General features: G+C 54.3%; 5 protein-coding genes across 5 annotated transcripts; 2 read left to right on the top strand and 3 right to left on the bottom strand.

The window, feature by feature from the left end:
* Window positions 1-1,203: 1,203 nt before the first annotated feature.
* MONBRDRAFT_5392 (uncharacterized protein) lies at window positions 1,204-3,106 on the bottom strand (the record flags this gene model as incomplete). Its single annotated transcript, XM_001742818.1, has 2 exons — window positions 1,204-1,805; window positions 2,881-3,106. 2 exons carry the CDS (start codon window positions 3,104-3,106, stop codon window positions 1,204-1,206), a joined length of 828 nt encoding a protein of 275 aa, XP_001742870.1.
* Window positions 3,107-3,621: 515 nt separating this feature from the next.
* On the bottom strand, window positions 3,622-5,370 carry MONBRDRAFT_13565 (uncharacterized protein; the record flags this gene model as incomplete). The annotated part of the gene is made up of 4 exons (XM_001742819.1): window positions 3,622-4,284; window positions 4,373-4,471; window positions 4,596-4,818; window positions 4,994-5,370. The coding sequence occupies 4 exons, from the start codon at window positions 5,368-5,370 to the stop codon at window positions 3,622-3,624; spliced, it is 1,362 nt and encodes a 453-aa protein (XP_001742871.1).
* Window positions 5,371-6,133: 763 nt separating this feature from the next.
* Window positions 6,134-8,762, top strand: MONBRDRAFT_22530 (uncharacterized protein; the record flags this gene model as incomplete). The annotated part of the gene is made up of 10 exons (XM_001742371.1): window positions 6,134-6,181; window positions 6,511-6,754; window positions 6,849-6,940; window positions 7,027-7,134; window positions 7,278-7,448; window positions 7,564-7,622; window positions 7,692-7,879; window positions 7,960-8,145; window positions 8,333-8,517; window positions 8,625-8,762. 10 exons carry the CDS (start codon window positions 6,134-6,136, stop codon window positions 8,760-8,762), a joined length of 1,419 nt encoding a protein of 472 aa, XP_001742423.1.
* A 50-nt stretch (window positions 8,763-8,812) lies between these two features.
* Window positions 8,813-11,725, bottom strand: MONBRDRAFT_17370 (uncharacterized protein). The gene is made up of 6 exons (XM_001742820.1): window positions 11,639-11,725; window positions 11,284-11,312; window positions 11,040-11,126; window positions 9,832-10,942; window positions 9,553-9,671; window positions 8,813-9,440 (listed from the first exon to the last, which is right to left on the bottom strand). The coding sequence occupies exons 1-6, from the start codon at window positions 11,640-11,642 to the stop codon at window positions 9,366-9,368; spliced, it is 1,425 nt and encodes a 474-aa protein (XP_001742872.1). The 5' UTR covers window positions 11,643-11,725; the 3' UTR covers window positions 8,813-9,365.
* A 515-nt stretch (window positions 11,726-12,240) lies between these two features.
* On the top strand, window positions 12,241-13,829 carry MONBRDRAFT_34882 (uncharacterized protein). The gene is made up of 7 exons (XM_001742372.1): window positions 12,241-12,387; window positions 12,483-12,597; window positions 12,695-12,748; window positions 12,817-12,891; window positions 12,976-13,183; window positions 13,327-13,458; window positions 13,576-13,829. The coding sequence occupies exons 1-7, from the start codon at window positions 12,260-12,262 to the stop codon at window positions 13,812-13,814; spliced, it is 951 nt and encodes a 316-aa protein (XP_001742424.1). The 5' UTR covers window positions 12,241-12,259; the 3' UTR covers window positions 13,815-13,829.
* Window positions 13,830-13,844: the final 15 nt, after the last annotated feature.

A 13,844-nucleotide genomic window follows, 5' to 3' on the forward strand; every position in this document is an offset into this window, starting at 1 on the left:
ATTATAACGCTGTGCAACGCCGTCTCATTCACTGCCCTTGTTTTTGCTTTGTTGTTCTGTGTCCCTCTTGGTCCTTGGCATTTTTGCGTGTAGCCCTGGTCAAGCTGTCGCGGGCCCATTTTGATTCGCTCGTGTCAAATGGCGCGTCCAACGCTGGCAAAGCCAGTGGTGCCGCTAGCGAAGGTGCAGTGGCTTTTGAACAGCGCCCAGCCCGCTTTCGATACCGTGCCATTGATGGGATTGAAATGGACGCCATCGAGGTATAGCCTACACGCTTGCCTTGCCTTGCCTTGCTTTTTTTTTTTTTTCGTGCCCAGTGAGACCTTTTTCTCGCCCAACCAAGCTCAAGTGACCGATACCCCCTCACACTCTGCCCGTGATCGTGTCATCTCCTCTGTCAATCAATAGCTTGGAGGTGCTTTCTAAATTTAGGCTCGTTCATGCCGGTCATGAACCCTTGAGCTCGTGCTACATGTTCCCGGTGCCAGTGCCAAAATGGGTTGAACTCAAGCTTCGCTTAAACCCTCAAGAAGCAACTGGAGCTGATTGTGTGCCCTCGGCAGCTGTGGTGTCTTCATTTTTCTTCCTCCTTGCTCTTTGCCTTAGCTCCGCTGTCTCTATTCCGACAACCTTCTTCTTTTCTCCTTTTTGACTTTTCTCCATCCAGCATGATGCCTGAATTCTGAATGCTGGTCGATGCGTTTTGGCATTTGCCGTGCATCGACCCTGGCAGTTGCTTGCGTTTGGCCTGGAACTGGCTCTCAAGGACTGGCCGCAAAAATTGGTGTCGTTGATGGTTTGTCAAAACTGGAACACTGCATTTGTTAGTAGGGAGGGGAAGGAAAGAAAAACAGAAAGGAAAGTTTGAAAGTTTGTGGCTTCCTTTTTCTTTTTTTTTAATCAATTTGAATCCTGTTGGACGTTGAGTTTGCTCGTTAATCCGGTTGTCTTTTTTCTGAAAGAGCATGTTTTCATTTGCGTACGAGACGACCTGCCTTGGAGGGCAGCTGAGCCGGAGCTGCAGGCACCACCACGATCGGAAGGGACCAAGAAAGGATGCTTCCCTGAACTTTAATGGGAGCCACGCTTGTACGCCCCCCAGCGCTTATCCTCAGCAGGCTTTCGGGTACCTCACGACTCAGATGAAACTCAAACCTGAGCGCATAGCTCACATCCACTATCCTCGTTGTTGATAGCATCCATTTAGGCAGAACAGCGAGCAACTATCAGGCAAGATTGGGGCAGGGCGAGAAGGGCACAGGCGTCAACGGACATACCGTATTCGCAGTAGAATGTTGGGCTCACGTGCAACGGCACCGTGACATCAAAAGCGGTTAGTTCTGCATGAAGGCTTCCTAGCTGAGTGACGCTGTGTAGCTCTGTCAATGTCGACTCGCGTACAGCGGCCTCGTGGCAAAAGCGGTTGGCCGGCTTTTCCACGCGCTCGAGGCCGAGGTTCACCTTCAAACAAGCTAAACCTGGGGAGTTGGTAAAGGAGAGTGCACCAGATATGTCCTCGCCCAATCGAAAGTGACGCTTGGGCAACACCAAGGTTGCAAAAGTAATGTCCTGTGCCGTCGTCAACGCGAAGCGACCTAACCACACCCAGCCACACATGAGCATCACCGGGAACCCGACGGTCGGGTCTTGTCCACCTTGCTCGTCATCACCAAAGCTCAAGCCAGGAGAAGTTGTAGATACACACAGGTCTGGCGCCGGCGGATGACCGAAGAGATGGCAGCCGTCAGGTCGGCAACGTTGAGGGCCTCGCGCACAGGCGCCCGCTTGAATGGGTTCCTGCCCTCCTCCAACAGCAAAAAAAATAAAAAATAAAAATCCCGCATTTCCAAATGAATAACCACAGGGCAAGCCAGGCATGAGCCGAGTTTCACACGCCCAGAATCACCGACATACACGTCTTCGGCGGCAGGCAAAAGGGGACTGCGGTCCTTCGCGTCGTGACGAGGTGTGTTAACGGGTGACTCGTCGTCTATGAACGGGATGGGATGAAGAAATGCAAGCAAGAAGCAAACACACCCAACGTGGTCAAAAGACACCCGCCACAGGTTCCCAAAAAATGAAACCAAAGCAAGTCCAAGAATCAACTCACGTATTCTGGAACGGACGGCGGTAGCAGGGATATCGATATCTTGGCCCAAGCCGGCGTCTGACCCCTGGCGCCCCTCATGCGTCAGGAAAGACATTGAGCCTCGCCGCGTGACTGTTAACAGCTCCTCTACATCTCGCCAACCAGAGGATCAACCAAAGCGCGTCAGTTATCCATGCAGGGCGAATCCACAGGCCTACAGCTGGCTGGGTCGCACCGGAGCATGGAAGGACCCGTATGGGTTGCCTAAGAATGCTTGCTTGCATGTGCGGCTGTTGATAGCCGATGGCCAGCTAAAAGGCACGTCGGTGAGGAAGCAACAGCACTTGCAGCCGAACATTCAATCTGAGAGCCGGGGAAGGACGATTGAGCTAACCATGTGCAAGAATGAAAGGCTCTGGCCGCGATAACTGGGCGGAATATCGCGAGGTACGCAAAGTTCGAAAGGATCTGCGACAGAGGGCAAGCGAAATCAGTAAGCGTCATCGCAGCAAAGACGTCCACGCCCCAACAAGATGCAAACGCTTGTCTATGTGCTCCAAGCACTAACAATGTCGGCTTTCCCCCGGTGCGAGCGAGAGGTCGCAGCCCAGGATCACTTGATGCCCCTTGTAAATACAGGCTCCAACTGCACCTGCATCGTCAAAGGCGTAAAAGAGCGGCAGAGTGTCAAAGCAGCACAGGTGGCCAAAGGTGTTTGCCGGTTGTCCCAGCATCCAAACGAGGGTTCCATCCCCCGGCTGGCCAGAAGGAGGCCTTTGTCTGCTGCGTACCCTGTGTCGGCAGGAAGCTTCCACTTGATCCGGGTTGAGGCTCAATGACATCGGGAATATTCAGGCGGGACTTGTTGAACGTGCACTGGCAGTGGGAGGTGATTGAGAGCCAGGCCACGTTGACAGTATCGTGAAGATCTTTGTTGATCAGGGTGACCGTGCCTGCTACAGCAAGGCCGGCAAACACGATGCCGCCATCTGCTAGACTCAGGCTCACGTCCACCATCTTGTTCAGCGCCCAGCTGGTCTCGGAAGCAAAAATAAAAAATAAAACAAAGGTATATCCCAGCCCCAAGGAGCAAAAGGAAGGGGGAATTTGGTGGCGTAGTACTCGGTCTGAACCAGGGCTTATTCCAACATCTGAACCACGTCGACCATGACCCGCTTGTTCGATCCCACCGTGCCACTGCCACTTGGTCGAAAAATAAGCAAAAAAGGCTTTTGAGCTTCCTACAAATTCATCATTTTGTCTTACATCCATCCACCTTGACATTTCACTGTTGGTTTTCTTTTTTTCTCTTTTTCTTCTTTCCTCGCTCTGCTTAGGATTGCTGTGTTGGCGATCGCACTTGGTGAAAGACGACGTGTCATGTCAGGCTGTCAATTGGCATGGAGATGTGATATCTCACTCATGGTATAAGGACTTGGGCTCATGCGGCTAAATTGAAGCGCTCGGCGCTCACCGTTCATTGCGGCCAATAATAGCATAGCACTTGTTTCGGGTGGCATGCGGCTGCCCGACTAAAGTTTAGCTGGAGGGTGGCTGGCTGCACGGAGGAACTGGCGGCGAATCGTGTAGCATCGATGCAAAACGTAAGCAGCTTCGGCGGAAAAGCCAGAGATCAGCGCCAAAATTCCAATGACGGCACCGCGGGCATCAGGCCAACAAAAGGGGTAAACCAACAGTCCCATCGTCACGGCACCAAAACGGTAAGCCGCAGAGAAGGCAATAAGCTTGGTCTCCTTCATGGCAGTACACCAGCTATGCGCAATGGCACGCGCCGTAACCGGGATGGTATTGAAAGCAAAGATTCGCAAGGGTAAACGAGCGGCCTCGCTCAGCTCGGGGCTGGCGCCGATCCACTGCTGCACCACCACGTCCACGAGTGGTGTGTAGAGCAGGGCCAACTGGAAAGCGAGCGAGATGACGCCACACCCCACAACAAAGCGCGAGATTTGGCGCACCACAGGGGCCAGGCGCAGCAGATCCTCGCGGTCTGTGCAAAAGGCAGGCATCAATGATCTTGCGTTGTTGATCCACCCGTAGCCAAAGTGAGCCACCGGATATACGATGCCGAGAACAGCCAAGCTAGTGGTGCCGCCAGGTAAGCGGCTCACGCTTAGATTAATAAGCGGACGACTGGACCGCTGTGCCAGCTGCACGATGCATAAAGGTCCTGAAAACTGGGGTCCAGAGAATAGGGTGGCATTGTCAAGGCACATGCTGCGATCTGGGCTTGACGTGACCAAGCGCGCCGGACCCCAGGCTTACTTTCAAAAAGGAAGTCAGGGTCATGCTCTCATTCTTGGCCGGACGAGCCGGGAGATGATTAGCGACGAGCATCCAATAGCCCAGTAACAGACAGGTCGCCTAATTTTGCAACATGAAGCAAGTGCCTGGTTAACTTTAGGCGACGGCCCAACAAACAGCCACGAAGCGGGCGCAGAAAGTCGAGAAGGCCGGGGAGGGATGGTGCGTCGAACGTCAAACGCACATGAACGCTCACGCCTGCCACAAAGGCCACGACGGGAAGCCAGATGGGTTGTTGCGGCGGGAAGTGCATGTAATAAAAGACAGTCGCCGTCTGGGTCCCGATATCAAGAAGGCTTGAGAGCCAAATGATGTCGCTGCGCTTGGTCTGCTTGACCAGAATGCCACGGTGCACGCGGGCGACGGCGTCCAAGAAGGGATACAAGCCCATCCACAGCAGTGCCAACCTATTGAGCAGAACATAGGGTGGCGGACAGTGGAAATCAGTCCGGTGTGCTTTGTCGGCGCTCGCAGGTACGGCGGCGCAGCGGCGGCGACGAAGATGGCGCGAGCTCCCGCAGGCCTCAGGTGTTAGGTTGCACGAGCGCGCTGCTGGTGCCATTGTACTGAGCAAGGCCGTACCGGGTGGCATCGGCGACGTCATCAGAACGCCGGTGAAGGTCGTTGATGACGAGGTGCCCCAAAGGCGTGAGGGCCAGCGTTAGCGCCAACATCCAGGCACTGAGCCCAAAGAGGGAGACATAATAAAGAAGCTTGCGGCGCGACTCGCAACTGTCCACGAGCATCATCCCCGCATACTCCAGTGGCGATGTGAAGCTGCACATCCAAAGAATGAGCTGATGTGCCAGCGCAAAAGCAGCCAAGGTTTCCACGTGATGTTCGCCTCGAGCAATCCCGGCGTTGACCACCTGCTCCGCCAAATCGTACACCATGCTCGTTGTGGCCAACGACGCTAGCAAGTGTACCAAAGTGGACAGCGGCACGGGACCACGATCCATACTCTCTTCTCGCCCATGGCCATCTTTCCCCCCTTGCCCCGCCTCTGCCACTACCTCGGCGGTCATGATGGACCGGTCGTCCAGAGACACACATCCGGAGCACAACGCACAACACACACACACACACACACGCGCGCCTGTAAATGTCAGCAAAATGAATTGTCAGCATGAAGCGCCCAGCGACTTGCAGAGGCAAGAAAAGTGACCTAAAACCCGTTGATGACGATAATATACAAGAAGTTGCGGATTAAATTATAGTAAATGTACGGTTTTGGTAAGAAGATGAAGATCTTTATATGCCTCCTATGTGGTTTTAAAGCTCAAAATTAAAAGTAATTGAAGGTTATGAGCAGGAAAGGGTATAGAACGAGGCAGATGTCGTAGCCCCCCCAATTGCGGTCAAGTCGACCAGAAGAAGGGCTCCAAGTCGTCGAGACATACTATCTTGTACACCGCGGGGCCCTGGCGCTTGACAAGACCCTGCGCCGAGGAGCCCACTCTGCACCAGCAGCAGGAATTTGTATTGTGGAGAAGACAGGCACATCACCCAGTCAGCAGCCATATCATTTGAGGTGCAACCTTGTGATAATCGCCATCGTGCTGCCTCTCGTGTGCCCCAACGCCTGGTGCCCGGGCGCATTGACACTGTGCGGGGCACTCATCTCTGGGCACTCTGTCTGACTCGACTCCATTTTGATAGTTGGCCGACAGCAAAAACAGCTCCTGACCTCAACGATGGCCCCAACAGCTGCCGCCGCCCAGTATGCCATCGTCATCATCGGCGGTGGCTCGGCCGGTCTCACCGCCGCTGGTATGTCCGGGTCTCAATCAGGTTTTCACGGATGAGGATGCCTCCTTGAACACGGCCGCTCCCACCACCTGAGCTTGTTTCAATGCCCCTTCCGCCCCCCACCTGGTTTGCCTCGCAGACTTTGCACATCGACTGGGTGCCTCGACCTGCCTCGTGGAGGCCCAGCGTTTGGGCGGGGATTGCACAAACAATGGCTGCATTCCCAGCAAGGCATGTCGCGACAACAATCTTGATCCTAAATTCGGACTGAAGACACAACCTCTACCCATCTCTCGGCGCCTTCTCAAGGCATCTTGCTCCCCACTGATCCTGCTCCTGGTTGGCTCTAGGCCCTAGTCAAAGTTGGCAAGGTCGCGCAACTGGTCCGTCAGGCCAGCAAGTTTGGCCTGGAAGGCGTGCCGGACCCGACTGCCGTCAAAGCTGACATGGACAAAGTCCGAGCCTATCTTCGGCAAGCCATCGACACAGTCCATGCCAAAGAATCGCCAGAGCGCCTGCGAGAAAGAGGCATTGAGGTCCTACTTGGGACTGCGAGCTTCATCACCAACACGCGCCTGCGCATTGACATGCTTGGTCAGTGGAGCTGCTTGTTGCTGAGGGATGCTCTGTCCATCGAGCCTTCAAGGGGCCTCGACCAAATCGCTCAACGCTGGCCCGCGAAACATAGACGGAACGCAAGATCCGCAGATGATCGATGCCGAGCACGTGTTGCTGTGCACTGGCGCACGGCCCCGAATCCCAGACTTTGTCAAGGCCTCGGTGCGCGCATTGAAAAGAGCATCCGTTGCCGTGCCTCTGAATGTCACTCAACTCACCCGTAAGCCGCAATCTTGCATTGCTGTCAGGATGCGCCATTTCTCACCTACGAGCGCATTTTCGAGCTGGAAGAGCTGCCTGAGCATTTGATCGTCGTCGGCGGTGGCCCATTGGGCTGCGAAATGGCCCAGGCATGTGTGATCCGACTCACTTATGCAAGAGACTGCTTTTCCCCCTGACTGCTCGTGTGTCCTTGATCCCATACCATGTGTGTGCTGCAGTGCATCTGACATGACATCTGCCTTGTAAACGTGCACCCTTGATGGAATGGGAATGGCAGTGTTTTCGCCGCCTTGGCTCGCAAGTTACAATCATGGCACGCTCCATCCTGCCTCGTGAGGATGTCGATGCCAGCGATGCCCTCCGTGCTGTCTTTGATGATGAAGGCATTGCCCTGATCTCGGAAAAAGCTTGTGCGCTACGCAAAGGCCAGAACGGCCAAGGCATCGAGGTCAGTCATGGCAGCATTGGCGTTGGCACGAACTTGAAGTCCATGCATGCCCTGCACACAGGTGCTTGCTTGGGGCCATATATTACACTCACGTCCAGACCTGGTGCTTACCCAGGTTGAGGGAGATTCAAGGACATCAGTGGCAGGCTCCCATGTTTTGTTCGCCGTTGGAAGGTACGATGCGCGGGAAAGCTGGACCAGCGACAAGCGTCACTTTTCTTCTTGGTGCTTGTTGGTGGACAGCATTCTCGGCGCTCGCCTCTTTGAGAGCGTTTCAAAAACAAAACCCCCCCCCTCAGAAGCACTGTTCCCTAGAGTACCCATTCTGGACCGCCTCAACCTGAGTAATGCCGGGATTGACTATGAAGAGGATAAGGGAATCACGGTCAACGAGTATCTGCACACCAACATCCCCCACATCTATGGAGCTGGTCGGTCGCCACACCTGTGAATGTGGTCTCACCACGCCATTGCTGTGTCAACTCATCCATGCAACTCTCCGCTCCCGCAGGTGACTGCATTGGCGGTCACCAGTACACCCATTATGCCGGCTGGCAGGCTGTGACAGCCATTCGTAACATGGCTCTCCCCTTGCACAGCAAAGGCTTCCCTTCGCTGATACCAAACTGCACCTTTACCGACCCGGAGGTGGCTTCTGTGGGCCTTGGAGAGCGCGACTTTCTTGCTCAGCATCCACGTAAGCCTACTCCTGTCACTGCTGCGCTCCCTGCGTCTTCTGCCTACTCTTGTGATCTGGGACTCCTGTTGACGCGCCCCTTATCGCGTTCCCCGTGCATCTCACTTTGCCGTCGTTCCGTTGCTCAACTACTCGTGGCTTGCCACATGCAAACGTCTTTTTTGCTGTCCCCCTCCCTTGCGGCTAGACGGCTTGATTCTGAAACGAAAAATGCAGGAGGTAGACCGGGCCATCTGTGAGAATGATGGTGATCATGGTTTCATCAAGCTGCTTGTAAATAAGCACTTCCACCTTCTGGGTGCCACCGTCGTGGGCCCCAGAGCGGGCGAGCTGCTGGGGGAGCTGACAGTCTGCATGCACAATGACATCAAGGTATGTAATCAACACCATCGTGTCCTGTACAGTGTCTCTCCACATCACCTACCCCATGGTTGACTCTTGTTCACACTCAGCTTTCCTGCGTTCGGTCGTCGTGATAGGTTACGGACCTAGCCAAGGTGATGCACGCGTATCCAAGCTTTGCATTCGAGCTGCAAGCCATGGCCGCTGACTTGGCACTGGAACATGTGTATGATGGCTTCAAGGGCAAGTTGGCTGAACGCTTTAAAAAGGTTTAGTAACCCACGCTCAGGGTCCATTAGAAAACTAGACCAGTGAAATACGTTTTATGGTCAAATTTCAATTCCGAGTTTAGACCCATCGCAGATGTGACATGGAAACTAAGACTGGATGAAAGCCCAAAGCACAAGCGCGGCGCCACCACCATGGCACAGCAATAAGAAAGGCACAGCAACCCAATGAGATCTCACAGACGCTAGCATGTCACAATGAGGAGACTCTGGGCCGAGAGAAAAAAAAAACTGGTAGGCACATTGAGATGACAACAAAGCTCGGTCACCCAAGAGCAGTGTGAGGCACACCAACCGCTCCCGAGTGGCAGGTGGAAGAGCACATGGAACACAGACAGCAGGCATAAGGCTTGAGCCAGGACACAAACATGAAAAGGAAGGGCCAATCGCTGAAAGGGAAAGGGACAATACAACAGGACAAACGATGGAAAACAAAAAAACTCTTGATCGAAACGAAGAAAGGTCACAACAACCACGGCCACTTTCCCACACCATCAAAAACGGTGTACGATTTAGACATCAACAAAAGACGAGACCGTAGCAGGGAGCAGAGCGCAAGAAGACAGGAGGAATAGCGTGTCGAGACACCATTTATGCGTCTGAGTCGACATCCTTGTCCTTGCTCTTCTTCTTCTTCTTGTCCTTCTTCTCTGACTTGGGAGTGCCCTGGAAAGATCCAGCGAGAGCGGATGTGAGTGGGCAAACAGCATAGCGTCGAGCAAGTTTTGAGGAGCTCTGCTCAAGACACACGCTTTCGCAAGAAGAGTTGATGACAAACCTTCTCCTTTTTCTTTTTCTTCTTCTCTGACTTTGTGGTCTCGTCGTCAGACTCGTGTGCGCGCTTCATGGACGGCGTGCTAGGCTCAGAGGGCGCTGCTGACTTGGCAGCTGTTGACACTATAGGCCAAAGGCAGAAAAATGAACATGGATAGAGGGATGAGCATGGCAAACCGATGACCACATCTGGTTCCGAAATATGACATGTTGGCCGTCTGCAGTCTCAACTAGGCCGAAACGCGTTGAAGGAAAAAGGGCACCGCATCATGATAAGACGTACCTTGATCCTCCTCGCTCATGCGTGAGTAGTCTGTGTAGCCCGAGAGCCACTCGGAAGGGGTCTTCTCATTGGGCTTGCCGTACTTGTCAAGCTTGCCTGCGGCAATGAGTTTCTTCTTGGCCTGAGCCCGGGGGCCGAGACCCCACTGGCGTGGGTAGACATCGCGCTCCATAATGACGCGCTTAATCTTGGCCACGACACCGTGATCGCAGGTGGCCATGACGGCGGTCGTCATCTGAGCAATACCAACGGCAATGGCCTCACCCTTGGTGGTGATGAGGACAACCTCCTCGTCAACCTCAATGTTGTCGGCGTAGCGGAGGAGACCAGGAAGCATGAGCTTGGCACCGTAGCAGATGGCGTTGACGGCCGAGTCCTTGACCACAATGCGCTTGTGCTGCACCAGGAGAACCTCGAGGGGCTTGATGACACGGCGCAAGTAGGTCTCATCCTTCTGGTTGTCCATCACCCACTGGGCGTCAAGAACGTCGTGCATGGTCACGAGCTGATCCTTCTCGGACTGGATACCGGAGCGCACACGGCGCAGCTCTTGCATGTGGGCGCCAGTGCCCAGGACAAAACCAAGGTGAACGCAAAGGGTACGGATGTAGGTACCGGCTTCGCACTTGACCCAGAACACGCCAAGGTTGCGTTCCTTGTCAAAGTCGAGGAGCTTCGACTCGTAGATGGTGCGAACACGAAGGGCACGCTTGACGGCACTGATGAGAGGAGGGCGCTGGAAAAGAGCACCCGTCAGCTTCTCCAGAGCTTGGGTCAGCTGCTTCTCCTCCTCAATCGCACTATGGAGGCGAACGATGGAAACGTATTCCTTGCCCGCGTTCTGCTGAGACTTGACCAGGCGGGTAGCGCGCTCCACGCAGACAATCAGGCAGCCCGTGACCTTGGGGTCGAGGGTTCCGCTGTGACCCGTCTTCTCCACACGCAGTATCCGGCGGATCCAGGCCACGACCTCGTGCGAAGAGGGGTTGGCTGGCTTGTCCAGGTTGATGACGCCCGAACGCACATAGTCATGGATGGGACGCTTCAGCGGCGAGCAGCCGTTGGGCAGCGGCGTGTAGTGCGAAGTGCGAATGTTAAGCTCGTTGAAGTTCTTTTGGGTGGCAGCCAAGCGAGAGCATGGGAGAGTCAGTTTAACCGAGGGGGCACCACCTGACGCCGCATGATTGATCGCTGGCTGAGGAGCATACCTTGAGCAGAAGGGGCCACTTGCTAGCATCGAGCGTGGGCTTGACGCGAGATGGCTCGATCAGAAAATCGGCCGACTGCTGCTCAGTCTACACCAACCAAAAAAATGCACAGCCGATGGTGAGGTTGGCAGAAGGAACAGAGAGCGCTGAGGCATGGCATGGCCATGTTCGTATCCCGAATGATTCAAAAAAATAACGGGTTCAAGAGTGAATGCAGAGCGAAAGGAGGGTGCAGGACACGTACGGCAACATCATCAGACTTGCTCTTCTTGCCTGTCAACATGTCAAAACAGTGGCAGCCGCGAGCAACCAGGCGAGAAGGATGAGTGTTCGCAACAACAACAACAGCAACGGGAAACCTTGACTGTATTGCTTTATGAAGCACACCCCAGGGGCTACGGGTGTTCACGCGCGCTCATCGAGTGACGGCCAGCCAGCAGCAGGCCCGACAAGAACTCAACGCGGATAATCAAGACAAGAGAAAAAAAAAAAAAAAAAAGGCAAAGCCCAGCTGGTGTATTGACCCATGGCAGCGAAAGGGCAGCCAGACAAACGCCCGAAGCAAAGGTGCCCAGCGCCGTGCATTCATCTTCACTCACCCATGACGACGGTGTGTGTGGCGTGTCTCTCCTCGAAAAGAAAAGATGTACAGGCAACGAGCCCTCGCTGCCGCTCGAGTCGCTGACTCAACCACAAGGAAACGAAAGTGGCGGTCGTGTGTGTGTGTGAAAGAGAGAGAGAGAGACACACACACACACGTACGGTCGTGCGCGTGGTTCACGTGTGTGTAGCTGGTAGTGTGCGCATGTGTGGGGGAGTGCCCCTTTATCAGCTTGTGATGGGATGGTGGGGTGTGATCGCTCAAAGTTGGATTTTTTGTATCAACAAGCCTGCTATTTTCAGTTCCAAAACAATTGTACTTTTCCATCGGGATATCATCCTTCAAGATTGAATTGTTCGTTTTAGAGAATAGTCAGGTCCGCTACGTTCCTCGAGTCAGCAGCAGCGCGCCACCACGGCAGCGAGCCAAAAAGAAAGGGGGGGGGCGCGCATGCATTATTGTTCTTGGGTTGAGGACACGCCCGCTGCTGAGGGAGAAAAAAGGAGAAGAAGAGGCAGCGGTGAGACCGGGGATCTGTCACCGATGCATTTGATCCTGACCTGTTTTGCATTTCACGTCAGGAAACATGGCGGAAACAGAGGAAAAAAAGGCCAAGGCCATGAAGCGCGTCATTGTGACCGGTGGCACTGGTCTGGTCGGCAAGGGCATTGAGGCAGCGCTTGCCCATGGCGATGCCCGGGATGACGAGGAATGGATCTTCCTCTCATCCAAGGATGGTGATTTGAGGTAGGTGCGATGCGTCCGCCCCCTCCCTCCCGCGATTCACACGATTGCTTGCACTGCACATAATCCCGTGTGCGGCGGGTACATGCGCATTGCAGTGACTTGGAAGCCACCCGTGCCATCTTTGCCAAGCACCAACCGACGCACGTCATCCATCTCGCAGCCATGGTCGGCGGTCTTTTCCGCAACATGAAGTACAACCTTGACTTTCTGGTAGGCCCTCCGATGTGGCAATTGTTCGGAATCAGAAATGCAAGATGTGTTGTGCTCGATCCTCGTGTGTCCCTGACTTTGATGTGCACCACCGCAGCGCGTCAACATGGCCATCAACGACAACGTCCTGGCCTGTGCACACGAGTTCAAGGTTGGTCTCAGCCGTCGTGTGACCCCAAGGGTCACTATTGAGCCTTGCGCTCACCTGAAGTCTGATAGGTTGAAAAGGTGGTTTCGTGCCTCTCTACATGCATCTTCCCCGACAAGACGACGTATCCCATCGATGAGACCATGGTAATATTTGACCGTCCAACTCCCCACACCACCTTGCCCTCCTTGAAGCGCAGCTGACCCGTGGCCATGTGCAACCGCGCGCAGGTGCATCTGGGCCCGCCCCACTCTAGCAATTTTGGTTATTCGCACGCAAAGCGTATGGTCGACGTCTACAACCGAGCCTACCACGCGCAGCACGGGTCCAAGTTTACCTCAGTCATCCCCACAAACATCTATGGCCCCCACGACAACTTTAACATTGATGATGGGCACGTCATCCCCGGCTTGATCCACAAGGTCTACAAAGCCAAAGGTGGGGGCCTCGTTCCATGTTCAGTTCATTTTGTCTGCTCTCCCTGCCTGCACCCCTTGTCTCTGTCTCTGTCTCTCGCTACCCAAGATCTGTAAGAACTGACTTGAGTGCTCTGTTTTTTGATCGCGCACTTTGGTTGGTAGCTGCTGGGGAGAAGCTGACCTGCTGGGGATCAGGTACACCGCTGCGTCAATTCATCTACAGCGAGGACCTGGGCCGCCTCATGATCTGGGCGTTGCGCGAGTACCCTGAGATCGATCCCATCATCCTCTCCGGTAAGGTTCTGCCGGCCCATCGCGTCACTATTGCCACTGGTTTCAGAGGACCTGCGCATGCCCTTTGCCTCAATCTGTACTTACTCGCCTTAATTTCCTTTTGTGGCGCACCCCAAGTGGATGAGGCCGCAGAGGTCAGCATCCGTGACGTTGTGCACAAAGTGGCCGATGCAGCCGGCTTTTCGCGCGATGATGTTGTTTTTGACACGGACAAGGCCGATGGCCAATTCAAGAAGACGGCCGCCAATACCAAGCTGCGCAAGTACCTCCCTGATTTCAAGTTTACCCCGATTGATGAAGGCATCAAGCGCTCCGTCGACTGGTTCTTCGAGAACTATGAGCAAGCCCGCAAATAATTGAATTTGTTCAACACTTGTACTATCATT

The sequence above is a fragment of the Monosiga brevicollis genome, genomic scaffold (genome assembly GCF_000002865.3).
Source record: "Monosiga brevicollis MX1 MONBRscaffold_2 genomic scaffold, whole genome shotgun sequence".
Classification (NCBI taxonomy): Eukaryota; class Choanoflagellata; order Craspedida; family Salpingoecidae; genus Monosiga; species Monosiga brevicollis.